This window comes from Solanum dulcamara, chromosome 8 (genome assembly GCF_947179165.1).
Source record: "Solanum dulcamara chromosome 8, daSolDulc1.2, whole genome shotgun sequence".
Lineage (NCBI taxonomy): Eukaryota > Viridiplantae > Streptophyta > Magnoliopsida > Solanales > Solanaceae > Solanum > Solanum dulcamara.
The window spans coordinates 6000556-6026778 of NC_077244.1; the positions used below are offsets into that span (position 1 = coordinate 6000556).

The 26223-nt window shown below is 30.9% G+C and overlaps 1 protein-coding gene across 1 annotated transcript; it reads left to right on the plus strand.

Annotated features, from left to right (window-relative positions):
• Positions 1-3818: 3818 nt before the first annotated feature.
• On the plus strand, positions 3819-5506 carry LOC129900688 (probable E3 ubiquitin-protein ligase RHC2A). The gene has a single exon (XM_055975701.1). The coding sequence runs from the start codon at positions 3981-3983 to the stop codon at positions 5133-5135; it is 1155 nt and encodes a 384-aa protein (XP_055831676.1). The 5' UTR covers positions 3819-3980; the 3' UTR covers positions 5136-5506.
• The last annotated feature ends 20717 nt before the right edge of the window (positions 5507-26223 follow it).

The following is a 26223-nucleotide window of genomic DNA, read 5'->3' on the forward strand; positions in this document are numbered from 1 at the left end:
TTATAAAATATAATTATCATAGGATGGTCTAATTATATATGACTTTTTATTTTTAGGACAAATAATTTGAAATAAATTTCATTGCCAAAGGAACTAATATTTGGGAGCAGAAGCAGTACTATTTGTTTGCATTTTTTTCTCTCTCCAAAATTAGCCAATTTAAACAAATTTTAGATATTGGTCATTGTATAAGCACGTGTCCTTATTTGAGGGAAAATTTGGTTAAGAATAACTTTTGTTTTTGCTTTCATAGATTAATCAGCATTAATTAATTTTTATATATATATTATTTCTATAATTAATTCTTTTTGAAAGTATTCATATTTGTTTGTAAAAAAATTCACAAAAACTTTTACGGGGTGAATTAATAAATTTGTCTTATTATTTATGATTTCTTAAGTATCGTGCAAAGTGAAAAATAATCAATTAATATAGAACGGAGAGAATAGTAAAATTTCAAACTTCATAAACAATTTTTGAATTCAAATTTTTGTACTTTCACCGTCCACTTTTATTCGTCTAATATATTAAAATAAATATTCACTTTATTTATCTAATTTATAAAATTGAGAGCTTGTACCTAACTATTCTTGTTATTAACTATAGTCATTTCCTAATGTATTTTTCAATATATTGACTTTATTATATTTAAAGAGTGATTTCGTAACATTTTCATGTTATTTATTATTTAAATATATCAAATTAATATTGAACAACTAAAAATAAACGGAGGAAATAAGTTGAAAGACAAAAAAAGGGTTGATAGATTCAATTGAAATTAGAGAGGCTATTTAGAGAAGTAGAGTAATAATAAATATGTTGGGTTAGTTGTAAACATATTTTAAATGCCAAACAGATTGGGACTGATTATTAAATTGTCAAACACTTTCATGGAAAAAATCAGCAAAAGTACAGAAATAGAACGCGTTCACTATAAGGAATCTAAGCTTGTTTGGTAGGAAAGAAAATATTTTCTTTATAAATAATTTTTTTGGATACATTACTGTATTTTTGGATATATCAGCAGACATCTATATATATAAGAGAGGAATATATTCATGAAGGGAGAAATGTATTCAAGAGGGGATATAGATGTATCAAAGAAGAGATTGAACATCCGGATACATAGGAGAGACATGTATCCGAAAGGGGAGAAATGTATCAGAGAGAGGAGGGGTGTATCCGAGATGAGGATATGGATGTATCAGGGAGAGGATGGGTGTATCCGAGATGGGGATATGAATGTATCAGCGAGAGGAGAGTGATGTATCCGAAAGGTGATTTTTTTTTTGAAATGATAGAAAATTTTAGAGATTATGATAAAATAAGATGTGTATTTAGGTAACTTTTCACACACACACACACACACACACACATATATATATATATATATATATATATATATATATATATATATATATATATATATATATATATATAGATAGATAGAGAGAGAGAGAGAGAGAGAGAGATTTCCAACTCAAAAAAAATATTTTTAAAAAATTAAATATGTAAAATAAATACAATAACATTTTTTTTAATCAATTAGACATAGGAGTGTGAAAAAAGCGAATCGATCAGTAAATCGAACCGAAAAAAATGCGATTGATTTATTGTTATTGGGTTATCAATTTTTAATGATTTTACAAAAAAAAATATCAGGTTATCGATTCGATTTTGATTTTTTAATATTGAGTTATTTGGTTTGTTGATAACCTATTAAGCATGTAGTAATTTACTATTTTATCTCTATATAAATATTAAATATTAATATCATTAATTACTTGCCTTTATCCTTTAGTTTTCAATTCACATTTTACAATGACTTTGAGTTAACAAAAAACAATCTCTTTTATTTGTGTTGCATTTGTATATAGTTTTTTTTTTCATATTAGTTATCATTGTCTCTATTTTATGAACATTCTGTAAAGTTACATTATTGTCATGTCGCGTCAAATTATTGGTGAAGTCACATACTCTCTTCATCCCTTTTTAGTTATCACTATAAGGTTTGACACAACTCTTAAGAAAAAATTATTTAAGAATGTTGTTTGACTAATATATTCCTTATTAGTTATTTAATTTTTATCTATATACATACCTTTTAATTCTATAATAATTAATGTTAAGAGAAAAATTGGAAAAAGATAATTAATTACCTCTTAATTGTTTAATTTAATAATTATTTGGACAAGTATTTTTAGTATACATGACAATTAAAAAGGAACGGAAGAAATATTTATTTTATGAGCATTTTCATAATCGTCAAATCGAAAATAAAAAATCGAACCGTTAAGGATTAAAAATCTATAAACTAAAAATTGATACTTAAAAATTATTCTATTAATTTAATTATTATTTTAACATATTTAAAATTAAAAACTGATAACTCAAATTAATAATAAACCGAATGGATTGATTAAATATACGAAATTGGAATATCAAAACACAGCCTATTTGACACTTATTTTTAACTCGCCGACTATATTGTAAAAAATGAAAAATAATAATAATAAAGTATTTCAACTTCGGCGTTCGGGAATTAAATGGATTTCTAGTCAAGTCAACGTTCTTCTTAAACGTTTTTACGAATTTGCATAATGCCTCCCCCTCACAATTGATTTAGATATTTTTTGTTCAAAGTTTCACTGTTCAGTTTGTTGCATGTACATTTATGTATCGGGGATATTTTGTCTTTTGTAATTATCCAATTTAATCTAGCTATTTTGTCAATTTAGGTCTTAACAAAATTTATATCCAAAAAAAATAATTATCCAAATTTAATAAGAAACTCAAAATTTCAAACATTCACCAATTTCGGTCATTCTATTCTTCAACCTAAAAATATAATTCAATGGATGAAAAAATAATCTCTAGTTGAATAATAAAATTCTTTCACTGAATTTTCTCTTTTTTTGGGGATCAGATTTTGCAAACAAAATATAGGTGGCCTTCGAAGAAAATGAAAAAAAAAAAAGTAATGCTCCCAAAAATGGTGACCAGTCAACTAACGCCGTTAAATGTATCGCCGTCTCTCTCTCTTTTGCCGGTTGCCATGTAAACACAACTCCTCTACTCTATTAATTATATGCCGCCTCTCTTCCGTTAAATAAACCGCGCTCCATTCAACGCGTGGACCACACACTAACACTCAAATTATAAATTATTTTATTTTATTTATATTCATTAAATTAAATACTATAAATTAAAAATAATTTCATATTCAAAATTCTAGCTATAAACCTCTTAACTTTTTAGCTTTATCTAACGTCTTTTTATGTTTTATAGTATTAAATTGAATATTATAAATTAAAAATAATTTCATATTCAAAATTCTAACTATAAACCTCTTAACTTCTTATCCTTATCTAACGTCTTTTTATGCTTTATTGAGCCGAGAGTCTTCCGGAAACAGCCGTCCTACTTTGGTAGGAGTAAAGTCTACCTACAATTTACCCTCCCCAGACTCAACGTTGTAGAATTTTACTGAATTGTTGTTGTTGTAACTATAAATTTTTTAACTATAACAAAATAATAATCTATATACAATTCCACCATGATCAGCTGATATGAGCATTCTTTTTTATAAATTTTAAATTTGAATTTTAAACATGATACAATTCTATTGAAAACGTCATCTTTAAATAAGTCCTAAAATACGTTAATTTTATTTTTAAAATTTAAATATAAAATTTTTAATTACTGATTGAAATAATATTTACGGCTTCACCGCGACCAAACCAAATGATAGTAACAACGCTCCTTATTCTCCCACGCGTCTTCGTGTTTATAAACTCTCTCTTTTTTCTCCTTTCTTCTTTACCTTTCACATTCTTCAACGCTCCTCCATTTTTTCTCTTCACTTTTTCTTTTCTCTTACGAAAGCCTTTTTCTTTTGAATTATTATTCTCCGGCGATTCAAATCGGAGCATAATCTGGGATTATAGGGTCTAGTCTTGACGGATCTCCGGCTTCTGCAGATGTCTTCGTACTGGTGTTACCGGTGTACGAGATTTGTTAGAATTTCAGCTGGGAACGACGTTGTTTGTCCTCACTGTGATAGTGGATTTATTGAAGGTGCTGAGGGTAATATTGGGTCGCCGGAATCTCGACGGAGGTTTCCTATGTGGAATGACCGGCCAGAGTTAGATCGGAGTGTGAACATGGGTTCTCGCCGGAGCAGGCGTAATCGTGGTGATAGATCTCCGTTCAACCCAGTTATTGTTCTTCGTAGTCCATCTGAAGCTCCAGGGGAGGATGAAGCTGCTGCTGCTGCAGAGGAACGGAGTTACGAGCTTTACTATGATGATGGTGAAGGTTCAGGTCTCCGGCCGTTGCCGCCGACGATGTCGGAGTTTTTGATGGGATCTGGGTTTGATCGGTTACTTGATCAGTTAGCACAGATCGAGGTAAATGGTTTTGGTCGGCCGGAAAATCCACCGGCGTCGAAATCAGCGATTGAATCGATGCCAATTATTCATATAGCTTCGAATCATGTAAATTCCGAGACCCATTGCGCTGTTTGTAAAGAAGCTTTCGATTTAGGATCTGAAGCTCGAGAAATGCCATGTAAACACATCTACCATTCCGATTGTATTCTTCCATGGCTGTCTCTCCGAAATTCGTGCCCCGTTTGCCGACACGAATTACCGGCGGAATCAACGGAAACTACAAACCTCGACAACATTGCTCGTCCTAGAAACGAGGAAGAAGCAATGGGATTGACAATATGGAGACTTCCCGGAGGTGGGTTTGCCGTGGGAAGATTTTCCGGTGGAAGAAGGGGAGCTGAGAGAGAACTTCCGGTAGTTTATACAGAAATGGACGGTGGATTTAACAATGGGGTACCTAGAAGAATAGCTTGGACATCAAGAAGGAGCAATACAGGTCGAAATAGAAGTGGAATAACCCGAATTTTCAACAATTTCACATCATTTTTCCGGCGATTAACACCGTCTTCTCAACGCCGATCTTTATCCATACATTCCACTAGTTCGGATTCATCCGGGTCTGGTTCTGGATCTGCTGTTTTCAGGAGCCGGAGTGTGTCAACTACTTCAATATTCAGTAGGTATTTGAGAAGAAGCAGAAGAAATTGGGTACCAGAAGAACATAATGGAGTAACCAGATGGTAATTTTACTTTGAGGGAAAAGAAATGCCAATTTTCAATCATTACTTGCACAATTGTTTCATAGAGCAGTCGACTAGAAGCGGAACAAGAATAGAATGTGTCATTTGTAGAGCAGTCGACTAAAGGAAGAAGACAATATGTCGTTTTTCAATTATTACTTGTTGAGTCGGAGCACTAAGAAAAGAGAAAATTCATTTTAGAGCAGTCGACTAGAACTACAAGATTAGAAATATGGCATAATTTCTCAGAAAGAGTCTTCATTTTGTGGGGAATATGTAAATAGAGAAGGCTTTGATATTGAATTCAATACATTTTTAGTGTAATTTTGTTGAATTTTAGCAGTATTATAAGTAATAGAAAGACAATTGTAGCTTCTTTAAAATGTTCATTTTGATTATTTTTTGATAGCAATTGAAAGAAAACTTAAAGCTGTGAATAGTCATTTTTGGAATGTTACCGATTCGATTTTGTAATTATGATTATTCGTATTATTAACGACTCGATTGTCGATTAAGTCGATAAGGGCTAAACATTTATCAAATATATCATTAATCTCTTATATTTGCTTTCCAGTTTGCTAGTAGCTACTTTGCTTTGATCTGCTAATGGATGCAGATTCCAAAACAACTTATAGGATTAAAAATAAAAGTGAAGGATCACAATAGTATTTGGTTTTTTGAGTTTTATACTTGATTATGAAGTGCGTAAGTTTTTTATCTGAACTATCACTAATTATTAAGCAAAACATATCTCAACTATTAATTGTTCTCTTTTTCTATCTGAACGATCATGATATTCAAGTCGAAACAATTGATAGTTGATATGTGTTTTAATAAATAATTTGTGATAGAAATTCGCACACTGATAGTTCATGTATAAATGACAATTACTTCCTTCGTTCTCGATCCTTGTTGATCCGGCACACACTTAATTTTTTTAATTAAATATATATTTTACTAAATTAATCTTATTAATGATGGTTTAAAATCTTAAATTTGATTACTACTACTTATGTAATTATTTAACACTAAGAATAGTATGAAATAAAAGTACAAAGTTCTCTATGTTAGCTAAAATATATAAATAAAATGAAACAACTATTTCCCATATGGGACCTAAATAATATGAAATGAATAGAATAAAATGAAAATTTACCTTTAGAATAGTTGATAAGTAAAAATGAGCGCAGGAAGTAGGTAATTTTTTTTCCATCTATTTTAATATTAATGAATAAAATTACTAATACTTATTGATGATGAAGATTATAAATATTCCATAAAACTAACTAAAATACACACAAGTCAATTTGAACATCACACTTTAAAAAAAAAATAAAAAAAAAATACTTGTTACAATCGTAGTAAAATTTGGTCATTGCTTAGAAGACTTTGAAGTGATACATCAACAGAATTATTCAATAGATAACAAATTGAAGCATCTCCATTAATTCTACAACAAACATGTTTCAATTTGGCAAATATCTAACCGTTTGTTTCTTAGGTGGCTTTATATATATATATATATGAGTAAGATTATAATTTAATTAATTTTTATAAGGTTATTGATTAATTCATTAAGAGTATTGGATTAACCGTTTATTAAATCAATATTAAGAAAATCCTAAATTGTTAGAAAATTATTGATTCAACAATTCAATAACAATAATATTTTTTCAATTTAAATTATTAATTTTATCCAAAATATGCACCCCTAATTTGGGCAGAGAAAGTCCAAAGGAGAAAAATATTGGCATGTGATAGAAACAACCTAATTTCTGCTACCTTAACTTTAGATAAAATTACTCGATATCTGATGAATGGTATTCGATATATTTAATTTATGCAATAATATTTGATTTTCTTCTTTCAATTTATATAATATCTTATTTTATTAGATTTAATTTTTATTTTTTTAAAAAAAAACTTTGTAATTTAAAATAAACTATAAATATTTGTATGAATATAAAATAATTACATTAAGAATAGAAAGACATATTAAGCAAAATAATAAAAGTATGCACAAACTAATTTGGATAATATCCTTATAAAAAGGCAAGATCCTTTCCAAATTATATTCTAAGGAAAGGCAGCTTATCGTTAACTATTGTGATGGAGTAATTTTTTCGTCTTTAATTAAAAGTCATTGATTTAAACGCTATGAGAATAATCACTTTTGATAAAATGCACTTAAATCCTAAAGATATCGATAAAAATGAATTAATTAGAACCAAAATAGATACTTCATCCGTTGAATAATACTTGTACACTATTGACTTTGCACAATTCTTAAGAAATTATAAATAGAAGGGTAAATCATATCACCCTTTGAATATACTCCTCCTGTCCATCTTTACTTATCCACTATACTAAAAATAGATGTCCAACAATACTTGTCTAATTTATGAAATCAAGAAATAATTTTAACTTAGTTTCTAATTTACCCTTTTCATTAATTAGTAGTTTTTTTCCTATTACATTTTTCAAGATATTGTATTTATTATAATCAAATGGTGATATGGTAAAATTACTATTCTATTTATAGTTTCTTTAGAATTGTGCAAAATCAATAGTGGACAAGTATTATTGAATGGAGGGAGTAATAAAAACAATGTCTTGAAAAATGTAATAGGAAAATGAGTATTAATTAATACTCCCTAATTTGATTTCTCTTTTTACTTGTCAATTTTGACAAATCAAGAAAGAATAATTTTTTTCTTCCTATTATACCCTCAATTTATTAACATTGAATTAATGTTTTTGAAAAATATATAGTGAGTAAATATGTTTAAAACTCTATTAATTAATAGGAGTAAAATGATAAACTCGCCAAACCAATCATTATTTTCTTAATAGATGTTCCAAATTAAAATTTGACAAGTAAAAATGAATAGAGAGAGTAATAAAGATAAATTAGAAACTAAATTAAAATTATCTCCTAATTTTATAAATTGAATAAATATTATTGATAATTTATTTTTAATATAATAGATAAATAAAAATAGACGAGGAAGTACTGAACACAAGAAAAAACAAACAACAAAAAACAGCTCAGAATCCTATGGTGATGTTGGAAAAGAAATCAAATTTCTGTGCTGATTTGCTTGTTAGGTGCTCTTATTCTTGTCTTTACCAATTAAATTTGCTAAAACTTAATGGAGTTGCTGAAAATTAGCTGGATATTACTGGCAGTTAACTTTTCAAAAGATGTTCACTTTTGTGAACATTTTTTATAAATAAAATAAAATCAGTCTTGGGATGAGAAAAAGCAAAATTGATATTGAAGTTTCAATGATACAATCTTGTCGGACAGACAAATTCTTGAAATTGGAGGTTGTTTACGGCCTTCATTCTATATGTGTTAATCACTTTTGTATGGTGCTTAAAAAATCATAAAATAAAAATATAATTTTATTAATTTATTTTTTTTATTTTTTTTTGAAAATTTTATAAATAAATATGAATATTTTTAAAAAATTAATTATAAGAATAATATAGAAAAAATTAATTAATTTTTTTTTATTATGATTCGAAATTGGGTGCGATGACACTCGTCCTATCCCATCAGGACAAGCTAGTCTAAACCCAAGAAGGTGCCACCACAACTTAAGGGCAAGTTCTACAAAGTGGTGGTTAGACTGGCTATGTTATATGGAGCGGAGTGTTGGCTAGTTAAGGTCTCTCACGTTCAAAAGATGAAAATAGCCGAGATGAGAATGTTGAGATGGATGTGTGGGCATACCAGGAGCGACATGATTAGAAATGAGGCTATTCGGGACAAGGTAGGAGTGACCTCGGTGGAAGACAAGATGCGGAAAATGCAACTGAGATGGTTTGAACATGTGAAGAGGAGAGACACAGATGCCCTAGTGCAGAGGTGTGAGAGGTTGGCCATAGATGGTTTCAGAAGAGGTAGGGGTAGGCCGAAGAAATATTGGGGAGAGGTGATTAGACAGGACATGACGCAGTTACAACTTACCGAGGACATGACCTTAGATATGAGGGTATGGAGGACCCATATTAGGGTAGAAGGCTAGTACATAGTCTCGGTATTCTTCCGTATTAGTAGGCGTATTAGCGCACTATAATTTCTTGTGCTCTGACTTTTATTATTATCTTTCTATTACTTTCTCTACTTTAATTACTCTATTTTATCTGTATCGCTTTCGTTATTTACATTATTCGTTATTTGCTTTCCCATATCGCTTTGAACTTCTTAGCCTTATCTGACCTCTTTTTATGCTTTTTTTGAGCCGAGGATCTCTCGGAAACAGTCGTCCTACTTTGATAGGAGTAAGGTCTGCGTACACTTTATCCACCCAAGACCCACGTTGTGGGATTTCACTGGGTTGTTGTTGTTGTTGTTGTAATGTGGAAATACTAAATATATCAACTAAACAAAAGCAGAAGTCTTAAATAACTAGAATAACCCCCAACATCTGGTTGTCACGTGTACAAGCCACCAATAAATACGAAATGAAAGATAAATACAAGTCTCAATGTTTTTGTAACTCTAATAGAATAAAGCATAAATAAAAAGGGACGAAGGAGATCGTCACACGTCAATCCGTTACCTCTCAAAGGCACCTCGAAACTTCAGAGGATAAAGGATAACTCAACTCACTGTCCCGGTTCAGAATCTACACAAGTGTAGAAGCAAAGAGTGAGTATAAAAAAATACGGTACTCAGCAAATCAACTAATAAAACTAAGCAAATCTAATAAAATTTGGAAACTTCTTTCATCCCAACTGAATCTCCATAACTACAACATGCACAGAAAATCAGCTTAACGTAATTCATAATACACAATTCAATAAGTTCCACAATCACAGTTCAATCGTCATAATTCACAGTCATAAGTATCACACAAGTAAATCACAAGTTACAGGTACATCACACATTATATGCAAGGATGCTCATACACAATCAATAATTGAGCATCAATCACATTAGTCGGCAATGACCTCGACATCACGCTCTCGCCAAAAATGACCTCGACATCACGCTCTCGTTGAAAATGATCTCAACATCACACTCTCGCCGAAAATGACCTCAGCATCACCTTCTCACCGAAAAAGACCTCAGCAACACATTCTCGTTGAAAATGAATTTGGCATCATACTCTCGTTGGAAAAGACCTCGGCAACACAATCTCATCGGAAATGATTTCGGTATCACACTCTTACCAGAAATGACCTCGTCATCAAAACATGTGCGTCTCATCACAGTGTTCAAGAACAAAATGCAATCAGCACGTTTACACAATAATGAGGACGACAAGTTCAAAAAGCTCACATTCACAATGAAACTATCTAAGCATTTCATCAAATACAAATTCATGTCGAAATCAAGGCATTTCACACTTTCACATCACAAAATTAGCACACGTTGCCTTTTTGTTAACCCTATTTTTTAACTTAGGTTAATTCATGTAATAAAACAACCCACAACCTCATTCCCATTACTCCCTAGCACACACAAGGAAGAAAATTGAGGAATTTTACAAGATTTAACGGAGTTTTAAAAGTTCACTAGCATTAGTCAAATCACTAGCAATCAACCACTGAAGCCTTCCCCTTTTGAATAGTATCTGAAACACTACACTAGAGCCTTCCCCTTTTGAATAGTATCTGAAACACTACAATCTAATCAAATAATGCTTTACAATAAGATTTCAAAACTAACGACATCAAAATCACAAAATTCGAGCAAAAGGGTCAAAACAACTCAAGATTATAATTTTGAAAACGAGATTTAATTTTGGATAAATTTACACGAAAATATCTCTCAAGGCATTTGAAATCCATTAGCTAAAACCATCTAAAAAATGGAGTTGATTTCAACTCATAATCACCATTTTTCGTTTTGAAAACCCAAGTTCTTGAAAACCACAAATTTGCCAATAAAAATCTCAATTTTTTATGTTAAGATCACATTTGATAATGGTGAATTGAAGTTTTAGGTCAAAGACACTTACCCAATCGATTCACAATAAAAGCTTCTTCAAAAATCGCCCTAAGAGGTGTTTCAAAACTCAAAATAGTGAAAATGGGATTTAACCCCGAAATCAATCCCAAAACCACCCTCTGATGTCGCGATTGCGACAACTGTTCATTAAAGCGAACCCCACAAAAGGGTTGGCTCTGGCGAAAGTAGACCAAGGTCGCTTTCACGACCACCGCGATCGCGACCCATTAATTGTTTCAGTGACTCCCGTGAAACAGGTCGGCCCTCGCTTTCGTGAGGTAGTCTTCGCTTAAGCGAAGGTTGCTTTCGTGACCAACCTCTCTAGATCACGAGACCTGCAATAACTAACACAACATACATCACTTAGCACAAATATCACTGGATGGACCCTCAGAATTCGTTCGGAATTCCGTACACACAAATCATATATGCTACCTCACTAAATTCGACTCTCTAGACTCAATGGAATCGTCGAAATTTGAATTCGAGGTCTCCTTGATCCTGAACTCATTTAGTCACAACTAAACTAACTTAAGGTTCAAAAACACCAAAATAGGCTCGGGACCTCTAAAAATTCAACCAAGATCGCATCTAGGCCTAAAATCACCTCCCTGAATCCAATGGAATCATCGAAAATCACTTCCGAACTCCGGATGTTGACCGAATTCAACTCTAAGGCGAAAAACTCAATAATTTCCAACTTAGGACCTCAAATCCATGATACAACTCCAAACCTGATTCCGTCAACTCTCCTAGACCAATTTCCACATTTCGGAGCTGATGGAATCGTCTCATTTCGAAACTCGAAACTCCGAAAGACACCAATAATCACTATTTCGCAACTTAAGTTTCTTAAAACTCAAAACTTTCAAAAATCACAACTTTTTACAGAATTTTCAAAACCAACATCACAAATTGATCAAATATGACTCGGAACAACTATCGGGAGTGGTAAAATAGTCATTTTACGAGAGTTTCTAAAAATGACCATGAAGATCATTACACTTTCTTGATTTAGTAAGGTGGATAATTAATATGAGACAACTATTTTTAGTATAATGATCAACTAATATGGGACGAAGGGTATAATAATTTGTACGATTTTAAATGTGAGAACAAGTTAAAACAAAAATAGAGAAGAGTCCGAATATATTAATCCAAGCCCGCTGAATTCACATGTTAAACAATTTAATCGCCTCGTAGTGTTCGAGATATAGAATTATTTCTTTTCACTATAGAACAAATAATCACACTAATGTAACGATACTTTAAAACCCCAATATACAACAAATACAAAGGACAGTATTTACTTTGCAAGTGCAGAAAGTAATACAAAAAGAAAAGTATTTTAGGACATAAATATACTTCCCTTAGCCTATATTAAGGAGGGATGCTAAATGGCCCAAAAAATTTGGCCAAAAATGTAAAAAATCTATAATATCCTTATTTCAATTTTTGTATTTATTTCCTGAACACTTTTCCCTCCAAAACAAAATTAATTATCTGATACTATTTACTAAACTCCTTGAACTACTAAAATACAAACTCTTTAGTTGCTAAGAGAAAATGAAAAGTTTTTTTTTGTCATTGATAAGTATAGTTCATTCCATTAACAAAAAAAATATACGATTTATTTTTTAAAATAAATATTGTTCAGTTAATTAAAAAAAGTTGTACACTTTAGTTAAAAATTATTTTTTGTAATTTCATTTTTATTATGTTAATATAATTCTTATTACTATACCATACAAATTATGTTATACGTATACATAACCTTCACTCCCTCCCCCACCCCTCTCCAAAACTCAATTATATTCATAATGTACCAATGAATACCTTTGAAAAATTATTTTTTTGTTTCAAATAAATTTCTTTATTGAGGGAGACAATTAAATTCCTCATTAATAATAACTATAAATGAATATATTATCTACTTGAAATTATATTTAATTATTTCATAATATAAATTTAGTAAAATATACTATAGTAATTAAGCGCGGAATCAAAAAATTACAATTGAATTTTTTTCTTTAAATATAACAAAATAAATAGATTAGTCTATACAATGGATGTTTTTCAAAAGAAAAAACAATGTAATTTTGGAAATTAGATATTTATTAAAAATAATTGATGAAATGACATTTATAACTATACCATGAATAACACATTAATTTTTTTATATGATAATCGTTCCAAACAAGAATTAATATATATAAAAATTGGTAAAATTATTTCACCAATTTTAACCACAAATAAAAAATTTAATTACTCCAAAATACTTTACTAATCAGAAGGATGTTTAAAAACAAGTAAATAAATGATCACTCAATACCTCATTATCAATTATAATAATTTAAAATAGATATATTTTATGCAGGATACCATATTAAATTACAATATGTTTAATGTCTATAAATAAAGTATAACATAATTAGGATATATATTTTTTTAAAAAAATATTTTTGTATATCGGATTTTCTATCGAACGAGACAATTGAAATTTATGTTAATAATAGATATAAGTGAAAAAAATTATTAATTAAAAAAATACTAATTACTCACTAATACACAATTTAGTAAATTGAATGGGTTTACAAATTTACAATTGATTTGTCTTTAAATATAATCAACTAATAAAATTATATATAGTTCTACAACGATAAATAGACTGTTCATACAACGTATGCGTTTTTTTTTTAAAAAAAATAAGAAGATAATTTTAAAAATTAGATGTTTTAAATATGAAAAAAAATATTAAGACGTTTATAACTATACCTTGAATAACATATAAAATTCCATATATTGTAATTGTTCTACACAAAATAATAATAATAATTTATAGTAATTGATAGAATTATTTCACCAATTGTAACCACAAATATATGATTAGTTACTTCATTTATATTAATTAAGAAAACGATTCAAAATAAAAAAAATAGAAATAAAATCATATGTATATGTATGTATTGTATATGTATATATTCTATATGCTTATATATATTTAGGCCGAATTCTTAATTAAATAATCAAAAAATTATATAATTAATTCTTGATTTGATAAGTGTCTAATTGTACCGCTTAATTGTAACCGAATTCTTAATTAAACAATAATATATATATATATATATATATATATATATATATGTTGCATAATTCTTGATTTGATAAGTGTCTAATTGTACCGCTTAATTATAGTTCTCTTGATTATTTTTTTAATTTTGGTAAGTTAATATATAGGGCACGTATAAATAATTTATGGTTAATCTCTTATAATTAATTATATTAATCTTCTTATTCGTACATGAGAAAATTATAAATTTATGATCTCTTTTATTTATAATATTGACTTGACTTTATTTATTTGTACCATCTCGCGTTAAGTAGATAAAAAATCAATATATACATATATAATTCATAATTAAACAAATAATTTAATTATATTGTATTTATTACTTTAGCTATTAAAATAGAGCATTACGGTAATTTTTCTCCCTACCTCAATATTGATATGTTCATCATTCAGAAAAGCTTAAAGTTTTGTAATAAGATTAATAATTCAAGACTAACGTGTGACGACAACATTAATGTGTGACTCTCTTGGGTTGCTATTATTATGATCGACACTTATAACTAATTTTTTTTAATGATTTTCTACGATATGTCGATGTCTATCATGTAAAAGTGTTTTTAGTTTGACAATTGTTATTATAATATTTTTAAATTGTATTAAAGAAAATTATTTAATATGTAGTTAAATTTATTTAAGCATAATAATTAATAAAATTACATATAGAGAAATATAGGTAATGTTTCGCAGGTTATCAAATCGGTGTAACATAGGACACAAGTACTATAATGTTAACGTGTAGCTCTTTTGGAAGCTTGTTTCTAGGGTCGACACTTATGCACTATATGAATTTTATGATTTGTACAATATGTTGATGTCTATCATATTTGAAGTGTTTTGAGTTTTAGCTGTTCTTATTAAAATATTTTCAAATTATATTTAAAAAATTATTTAAGTATGTAGTATAAATTTATTTTTACATAATAATTAATAAAATTATTTAATTAGAGATCATATTAATAGTAAATATAAGTAGTGATTCGCAAGTTATTAAATCGACGTAATATAAGGGCATGGGACTACAACAATAATGCGTGATTCTCTTAGATTGTTGTTAATTAGGATCAACAGTTATGAACTATATATTTTTTATTATTATATTTCTATAACGTGTCGATATCTACCAGATTTAAAGTGTTTTGAATTTTAACTATCATTATTGAAATATTATCAAAGTATATTTAAAAATTATTTAAATATATAGTTTATATCAGTTTAAGCATAATAATTAATAAAATACTTAATTAAAGGACACATTAATAACAAATATAAGTAATGATTCGTAAGTTATCAAATTGGAGAACACTACAACATTGTGTAACTTTCATGAATTGCTATTAACTAAAATTGACACTTATAGACTATATGATTTTTATGATTTCTATAATGCATTTGTCACAACCCAACTCACTGGGCCGTGCAGGCACCTACTCTAACACCTAAATAGGAGAACCCTTACAGAAATAACATGCGGAAGTTTAACAATTGCTAAATACCAACCTAAAAAGTCAGGAATACACCATAATGTAAAATTTTAAAATCCTAAGTTTTATTACTAGAAACATACCAACACCCCAAGAATAATAGTCTATAAGGTATAAGAGCTTCTAAAGATACAGAATATAAATAAAGTAATGACACGGATCTCACCATAAGGAAGGAAGAGTAGAAGCTATTGAAGAATCATCTTCGTCTTCACCTAAGAAACGTCACCGATCCTGCAACCATACTATGCCAAGTGGCATAGCAAGAGTAGTATCAATACAAAAAACACGTACTGGTAGGCATAATCGGTCAACCCGATACCCACCGCATAATATAAAGATATCAACGAGAAGAAAACCTGCTCTTAAGAAATACACCGCCAAACCTTTATGTGCAGCTCTTACTATTCTTGATAACCTCATTAAATTCGTTCAAGCCTAAGTCTCATACCTTCTAGTTGGTCCGCTTCCAACTCTAATACAAATCAAGGTCTAACTCTTTTATCACATAGAGGAGTTTCCAAACTACGGGCCACTACTACCTCTGTCTAACAAGTCTATTACCTTTAGCTTTTTCACCAACACCTGGCCCTAGAATGATTAACATCTCACTTGAAAGAGATAAACATTTGGGGAACTAAGGCTCACCTTCTAACCATGCTGGCCCGCCATGGCGGGATCTATTTTTATGTCAGAAAAAGACGGTTTAAAATTAATTTAAACTTTTTAAAGAAAAAATCAATTTTAGAAAAGAGAGTCGTCACTTAATTTTTAAGGAAAATCAAGAAACCTTAATTTTAAAAACCGTAACAGATTTAAGTCTTAAAATTAGAGAAAATGGGTAAGAGGTTCTTATTTCCACTTTGAGAAGGTGCTAGCATTCAAAGTGGCCTCTAACGGGCGATTATCCAACGATTTGAAAAATTATTTGACTAACTTTGAAAATATTAATTTAAAAAGAAATAAAGACTTTAAAATTATTTTTTTTAAAAAATGATCAAACTTAAACAATGAAAATAATATACATGTATATAAAAAAAAGAAAATAAAAGTTTATCAAATGACTAAGTAAATAGAGAAAATCATTTAAAGAGTAAATTAACATGAATTGATTTATCTTTAAGGAAATCTAATTAAGTTAAAACAAATTAAAAGTAATATCTAAGTAAGCATAAATAACATAAGTAAATAAATTATTACAACCCGAATCAATATAAATAAACAATAAATAACATATAAAAATATGACCCGACACTTAGTTTCTATACGCATGGACTAAGTTGTTGGGCAATCTGCGTTTTGGGCCTTAAGCCCAATTCTACTGTATATCGCAGCTATATATATACTATATATCAGACTGTATATTTATTGTATACAGTTTATACAATATTATTTCTGTATATCAAACTGTATACACACTGTATACCACCTGTTTGTTCCCTGTATCTATTGTATATCACTGTATATATATATATTGTATATCAGTGTATACAATATTATTTTCTTACATATCGGGCTGTATATATACTGTATATCAGTATATACAACACTATTTTCCATTTGTATTCGGTGTATAAAACTCAATATCAATATTCAAATCATGTATATTAGCTTCCTTTCCATGTATCAGCTTTCCAGCAATTCGAGCAAGATGATGAGAGACTTAAAACTCAACGATATGCAAGGATGAAGTGCAAAGATGGACTCGAATTGATATCACATGCATCAAAATAAAATTACATAAGCATCTACTCATTTTAAGCTAAACCAAAGAATATATCATGATATTTTAAGGTATCAAATTGATGGACATCCTAGAGGTGACAAACAATATATATGTAGACAAAGGAAAGGAAATAAGAAATATATTCAAGTAACTAAATGACACAGAATTAATATATACGCTATACTAACTCAAATTTTAAAGAAAGAATTAAATCAATTAGGTCATGAAAGTTCTATCTATACTTAAGCATATTTTTGTTATCTAAATCATGTTAAAAGAAGAAATTGAAAACATGAAAATCTATATTGTCAAAGAAAACTACTTGAAAAAATAATGAACAAAATTAAAAGCTTTCATGAAATAATCCTAATACATGCTAGCTAATTAATTCTAACACATACTAACTATAAGAAATTTTGATCATTAATCTAATTATTCTTAATAAATGCTAACTAAAAAAAAAAGACTGCGAATCAACTAAATATAAAATATAAAATAATTAAATAAAATAAAGCTGAGCAAAGATTTTACCTCTTTCTGGGCGGCGAGACTGAAGACTACGAGCAGAAGACGACTTCACCACCACCCAAGAGCTTGACGGACCTCCAATCCACAAAAAGAAAAATTAAAAATTTAGACTCGAACCTTCGTGTGTTCGACGTTATAAGAACTCTATTCTTAGCCTAAATTTCGACTTCAATCTCCTATTTTCCTCGAAGTAAAATATAGATTGAAAGCTAAAAATTTTCACAACATTTAGGCTGGGGACAAGAGTCCAAAATCCTAGCCAAGCAAAGAAAATTTCTAACTTTGGGGTGGCTAAAAAACCTTTTACTTCTTCCCACTTCTTAATGAGAATATGAGCCTTTATATAGGCTCCAAAAATTCAAAATTCTTCATGAATTTTTTATTTTTATTTTTAGAAAAAACTAAAAATTTAAAAAATACAAACTATAATTAAACTAACCTAACTAACATTGTATTTAGTTAAAAATAAAATCTTTTTGAGATGATTTTTGAATAACCACAGAAATAGTAATCAAAGATATAGTTATATAGAAATATGTATATTATACTAAAATTTATAAAAAGATAAAAATAGTTAAAAATAACATTAAAATATTTTTGTTTTTATAAAAGCTAATTATTTCAAAAATGATCAAAATTTAAAGAAACTCAATAGCTGATTTGAGTTGTGGAGGGTCAAAATTGGGTGTCAACACTATCCTGCTCTAGCGGCCTCACCATATTAGGATTCCTCCAGCTAGGACGGCCTGCCCGAAGACAGAAACTCCGAATAATCTCCCAATTCCCATTTTAACTCATGTGCCTACAAAATATCAATAATTACCTGACTAAGTCACTAATTTTACTAAACCACACATCAACTTCTCTCCGTTGGTTTACCATGGCCTCACACCTACGATACAGATGCATCAAGCAACCATAACATAATCTGAACATGTATATATATTAAAGCACATTACCAGTTTATCATTAAGAGAAATATACAGTTTCACCGTGTAAATCTCAATTACAACTGTTAACATGATAACACTTGGACCTTCGATCCTTTCATATCAGTTATTACACAGAATGGGTATGCTCAATTATCATCAAGTCAGTTTGTCTATCATCACACATATAGTCAAGATCAATTTACAGATGATAGCCACACAATGGTTCCCTCATGGAACCCACACCCAAACTATTAGTGTGTCAGTGTGACACCCGATCCAATATTTAATATATGTCAGAACATGACACCCAATCCACAATATGTGTTGGAATGCGATACCCCATCCAATATATGTATCGGAATGTGACACCCGATTCAATATATGTGTTGGAACATGACATCTGATTCAATATATATGTCGGAACATGACACCCAATCCAATATCACAATCACAAATACAATCATAGTCCACAACGAATAGTTCACATACTTGGATGCAGAGGTTCAGAAATACAATATCAAAGGTTCATTGGATGCAATTGTTCACAAATAGTCATTTCATTGGTTTCATTCTATCTTCCCTTCATTAACAATATCTCATCAAGCCTTCTTTATTCAAGACATCACTTTTAGTAGAACATGTTCAAGATTATGAATTTCACGATTTTGAGATTATAGACCAATCATAACAACATATCATTCACCCAACTATAACAATTAAATGCATGGTAAACATCACAATATTGCATAATCATTATTAAGAGTCTCTCTATGATATAGTCTAAACCATGACTTACAGCTACATGCCATTAAATAAGTTCATGGCATGAGATCTATCAACACTAAGTCATTCACATTTATCCTTTATTTCATGACTCGCATTACTCAAGTAATCACAGGGAATAATCAGTGTAAACACACACAATTATTGTATAAGCCTATCTTTATATGCATCAATAACCCATAATCCTCAAGTCTCAGGATTCCGTTATGACCCAGCTATTGTCTACACTTAATCTCACAAGAATCATTGGCCTTCTAATAGTTTCACCAAGATTAACATTAAAAGATTGGGTCTTTATCACTAATCATATAATAATCATGACCCACAACATAAATTCCCACTCTAAACAACAATTGACTATCATTTAACCATCCAGACTCCATGCCCGAAGGCCTAGGCATGAAATTTCCCGTCAATCTATATTATATTAAGCAATGAGAATGAATTTGTACTACTCAATTGAGAAAACCAAGCCTATCTAGGATCCAAGCAAATGTAGAAGGATTATATCACAATCCTTGACTTTCGGAAGAAGAATCAATGGAGACGGCCTGAAATCTGTGGGTTGTAGCCTTCCTTGTATTAGGAATCTCTTCTCCCCTTCTCTCCAAGCCTAGAATAGCTTCTTGATGGTTTCTATGGTATCCTCATCTATATTTTCACTTAGGGGAAGAATGAGATGATAAAAAGATGCCTCTTTTACATTCGGGCTCATCGGATCCCGCTCTGGCGGCCCAAATCCTGCTCTGGTAGCCCAGCACAGACAATGCTCAGTAAAATGAACATAACTTTTTACTCCGAACTTCAAATAAGGCAAATTTTATCGTGTTGGAAAGAAAACTCATAGTATTTTAATGCGATAAGTCATGGGCCACCTAATTCTTTATAGGCTGAAAGTTATGGTCATTTGAAGTTGACCCTAGTTTAAACTCAAGTCCAAAACTAAATTGAAAAGATAATTTCAACTTAACCATAAGATAGGATCATAGTATGACCTTAATTCATAACTAATGCACTCGCATACCAAAAAATTGATCCTAGTCTTATGACGAATGAGATTTATATACTTTTACCGCAGATATTTTAAGCAATGATGGATAGGTCGTTATAGCTGTCACGCCCCAAAAGGGTACCCTAGGCATGACCGGCACTCAAAAACCATCTCTAGCTTCCGAGAGAATCACTTGATCTCATTACTCATTTGTTCATCAGCGGAAAACTTAAGAATACTAATGTGGGCTTGTCATCATCAACATCAAAGGAAAAATAGATAATTCTTAGAAGAAGTAGTTTCTAAGGAGAACTACTCCGATTACATCATCAAACTCTGTCTATGAAGCCTTTAATACTCTTAGATGATGCCAATGACATGTCCATGGCTACCTTAAAAGAAATATAATACTTAAAAATAATAAAAGGATGGAGAGTTCCTCTGAATACAAGAAGGACTTACCAAATAGCTGAAAAATAATGATCTTCAACGATGCGCCTGTTGAGGATATCTAACACCTGTATCTGCATCATAAAATGATGCAGGTCGAATGACGTCAGTACATGGAATGTACGAGTATGTAAAATGACAGGAAGGTAAGGACATATATCAAGAAATTCCTCTCAGGAAAACTCAACTCAGAACTCAACATCATCTCAACATTAATATGTAATGCAAATTTAAAATAATAATAAGAAATGCTTACTCAATTGGGAGTTTCTCTAACCGACAACCATCACTTATGAGCTAGCGATGATACAACGAAGCGATGTCGTTGCCACATCCATCCAATATCTTGCCAAGGTAAAGGACATCACCATCTTGGATCCACTCATCAAAGTCCTCTTTTTGGGACTTAAGAGGCATAGCCTCCATCCTACGCTGGCTACGTAGTTCTAGGGTTTGAGTCAATTAAACTCTTACCCAACTCGGTGCTCAATACTACTCCCAAAATATGTGCTTATATTAATCTCATCATATAGTCTCTTTGGACTTTAATTTAAATCATTAAACTCATCTCATTACCTCTTCATCAATCATTATACTTCAAAAACATCATTTATATCTCATCAAAATATCTTGCTTAAAACATCATTTACTCAAATTCATTTAAACTCAACTCGTTTGCTCTTTCAAAACTCAATAAAATACATATATAGTATTAATTCATATTATTCTTTTTATCAATAAAAATATTAAAAAACCAACATCTTTACTCAAAACATGTGTAAAAATATTCATGAACATCAAATCAATTAGGATTCATGGGAAAGTAGCCATGAACAATAATTCCAATAATATGAGAGATAACAATAATAATAATATTAATACATAAATATATCTAACTCAATAGAAGAAGAATTAATTCATTTAGAATTCAAGATTTGGATAAAATTCAACTATAACTCAATTATAATGAATTTAAATATTGGGCGCATGGACGAACTCAATCTGATGCTATGAAAGCCGTACATACTTTAAATCCGAAGCTTTACTTCGAATTGGAACACTCTTGGACCCCTAGCCTTTTCTTCTTGTCGGAGCGTTTTGTGTACTACCCGGAGTATAAGAATCACCGGAGTAATATTTTTATACTACTAAAGCTAAAACTATATTTGAGAATGAGTAAAGAAGTATATAGAGAGAAGAGTTGCTTAAGAAAGTTTGATGAATAAAATGAGGAAATAAGGTGGGTATTTATAGGTGTGGAGGAGGGACTTAACAATAAATAAAATTAATTACAAAGGATGATCTTGAAAATTCAATGGAGGATTTTGATGTCATGGATGATGTCAAATGGTTCTAGATCTTTCTATGGTAGGTGAGATGAGATCTCTTTTAACGGAATATCCATTTTCAAAGCTGCGTTTGAATAATATAAATTTCTTATTAGAATTTGGTGTCTACATAAGAATTGTAGATATAGAAGTCTAGTTTCAGTTAGTTCAGGAATCATCCAATTTGGATCATGCTACATCGAGATATGAATTTTATTCTACAAATACTTCATTCCATCACAGCACTATGTCTTGCAAAGATTAATTTATTTGATCTACTTAAACTCCGAATCGTAAGATATGTTATTCATGAAAGTTGTAGGTAATGATGTTATGGTTACTAAGAAATTTGAATCACCTAATTTAGATTATTCTATGAAAAGTTATTCCGAAAATAGAAAGACATTATTATTTTCGTCGAGAATTGAAATACCGACATACAACGTTTTAGGGGGTGTTACAATATCTCCCCTTTGGGATCATTTATCCTCGAATGAAGATAAAAATAGGAGATATCAAGAAAGAATATCATCAATACATCAATTTCTCAAAAACTCCGATACTCAAATGGTCAATGACTCAAACTCAAAGGTAGAAGTAAGAATATTACCTTGAATATCGTCATCAAAAGGCACAAATAGATGAGGATATTTAGCCTTCATATCTTCTTCAGATTCCCATGTAGCCTCTTCAACAAATTGATTTCGCCATAGGACTTTGACAGATGCCACTTTCTTAGTTCTTAATTTGCGTACCTGACGATCAAGAATTTGAACTGGAATCTCTTCATAACTCAAACTCTCTTTCACCTCAATGCTCTCAGCTGGGACAACAAGTGAAGGATCTCCCAAACACTTCTTAAGCATAGAGATGTGAAATACGGGATGAATAACAACTAATTCTGGGGGCAACTCCAATTCATAGGCTACGTTACCTACCCTCCTCATAATTTGATAAGGACCAATGTAGCGGGGACTAAGATTCCCTTTCTTTTCAAATCTCATCACACCCTTCATGGGTGAAACTTTCAAGTATACCCAATCGTACACTTCGAACTCCAAATCTCTCCTCCTAATATCAGTGTAGGATTTTTGGCGACTCTGAGCAATCCTCAACCTCTCTTGTATGGTTTTGACCTTCTCCATAGCTTGGTGAACCAAGTCTGGTCCAATCAACTCGGCTTCACCAACTTCAAACCAACCAATTGGTGATCTACATCTCTTTCTATACAGAGCTTCATAAGGAGCCATTTGAATACTCGAATGGAAGCTATTATTGTATGCAAACTCAATAAGAGGTAAATGATCATCCAAATTACCTTTGAAGTCAATGACACAGGCTCTTAATATATCCTCCAAAGTCTGTATCATACGCTCTGCCTGGCTGTTTGTTTGCGGATGAAAAGCAGTACTAAGGTTCACTCTTGAACCCAAACCCTTCTGAAATGACTTCCAAAATTGAGCAGTGAATTGCGCTCTCCTATCTGAGATGATAGACAAAGAAACTCCATGCAGTCTAACAATCTCTCTAAGATATAGTTTGGCATAATCCTCTACAGTGTTCGTAGTCTTATGTCACACCCCGGGAGGGTACCCTAGATGTAATCGGCACTCAGAAACCATTTCTGGCTCCCAAGAGAACCACATAGCCTGATCACACATCCGTTCATTCATTCAATCAGCGGAAGACAAAAGACAATAACGAGAATATTTGGTGGGCAACTCAAAACATCAATCTAACTCAAAGAATAAAGGCCATGGGCCAATAAATTAACTCTAGTATTTGTCATTAAAAATAGTTTGACAAGAATAATGTAAGGAAAGAAATACTCAATCGACCCTTCACTATCTAGTCTATGAAGCCTCTATCACTACTATCTAATTGGTGCCAATGACATGTTCATGTCTACCTCAATTCAAAATGAAAAGAGCTAACTCGATGCAAGAATGATATAAGCGGTGTCCTCCGGATGTAGGAAAGGACTCACCAATACGCTGAGTGTGTATAGATCCTCAATGGTGCTTCTATTGACGATCTCTTAAACCTTTCTCTGCATCATGAAATGATGTAGGTCCAACTGGACGTCAGTACATGGAATGTACGAGTATGTAATATGGCAGAATGAAACATACCTCAAGGAAGAATAACGTTGGTTCAAATATCTCCGAATTAGAAAGATAAGAGAGACTCAAATAAGGCGTCATAAGTCTAAAGTAAGAATATATTTTTTTTGGCAAAGACCAATCACACATCATACAATCCAATACAATCATACACAATATAGTTCAATCAAATCGTATACCATCCGATTCAATCCAATCGTATATAATCGGTTCAATCCGGTCATATACGATCCGATCCAATCCAATCATATATCTTTCCATCATACACTATCCAATCACATATCATATAATCCAATCCATCACACATCACCTAATTCAATCATATAAAATCAACTCAAAATCAACTCACAATCAACTCAAAGGACTCAACTCAATAACTATGCAAATTAAATTATGCAACGTTTTACAATTCAACTCAAAGGACTCAACTCAATAAATATGTAACAACTCACTCAAGTGTCCCCAGGTCTAATAAGAAATGGTTTAGACGGGACCAATCACATACCATTCAACTCAATCTGACTCAGAGTACTATCAAGACCTATTTGGGAGTTTCTCTTAACCGACAACCATCACTTATGAGCCAGTGAAAGTACAACAAACCGATGTTGTTGCCGCGTCCGTTCATACTTTGCCAGGGTATGAACGAATCAACCAATCATGGATCCAATCCAACCAAGTCCTATAATGTCAGGATAAAACTCTCGGGGAAGCATCCGACTTTAACGGTTCAATCCCCCCTACGTTTGGCAACACAGGTATTGGGTTCGAGTATGGACTATACTCTTGCCCAATTCGGTGCTCGATACTCCTCCCAAGACTCAATGCTCATAAAACTCCATCCAATCAACTCAATCAACTCATATCGACAAGTCTCATTACAACCTTGTCAGCTCATCAACTCTATCACGATCAAATCTCTTCCAATCATACTATCCGAGCAATCTCAATCATATCTTTCAAAAGAAATTTAAATGCACATTTATAGCAACATATGGACATAACAAATCATTCCTCCATCCATTTGAGAAATCTTTGAGACTCATCACAACTTCGAGACTTTAAATCGACACTTAATAATAGGCAACATTTTAAAGAAAATAACATCCTTTATCAAACCTATATAATTAAGAAGATCAATAAAACTTATTTAACAACTCATCTTCATCAACTCATATAGAATCAAATAAATAGGGGACAAAGCTCATACAAACATAATCACATGGTTAAAGAGATCAATAAGATATATTAACAAGTAAAATGCTCAACTCATTTATAATCAAAATACTCGTGTTCAAAATAATTAAAAGACTCCTCAACTCAACTCATCCTTAAACTCTTTTCAAATCATAGACGAAAATAATTACTCTTTAAACTCAAAATAATGTATAAATAGTTTATGCAAAAATGGTTTCAAAATCATTTATTTCCAAAATGCTCATAAGACTCCAATCAACTCAGATTATGCAAATCACATATCATATAATCACATTAGACTCCAATCCGCTCCATCACATAACATCCTCATTAATATACCTCTTCATCAATCATTCTACACATTTTAAATAAGCACCATTCACGTCATCACTCACATCGTTATCAAAACATCATCATCACATCACCATCATATATTATCATTTACGTCATCATCAAAT

What these genes read in the sequence shown, in the direction of transcription:
- LOC129900688 (XM_055975701.1), top strand. Translation starts at nt 3,981, where the DNA reads ATGTCTTCGTACTGGTGTTACCGGTGTACGAGATTTGTTAGAATTTCA.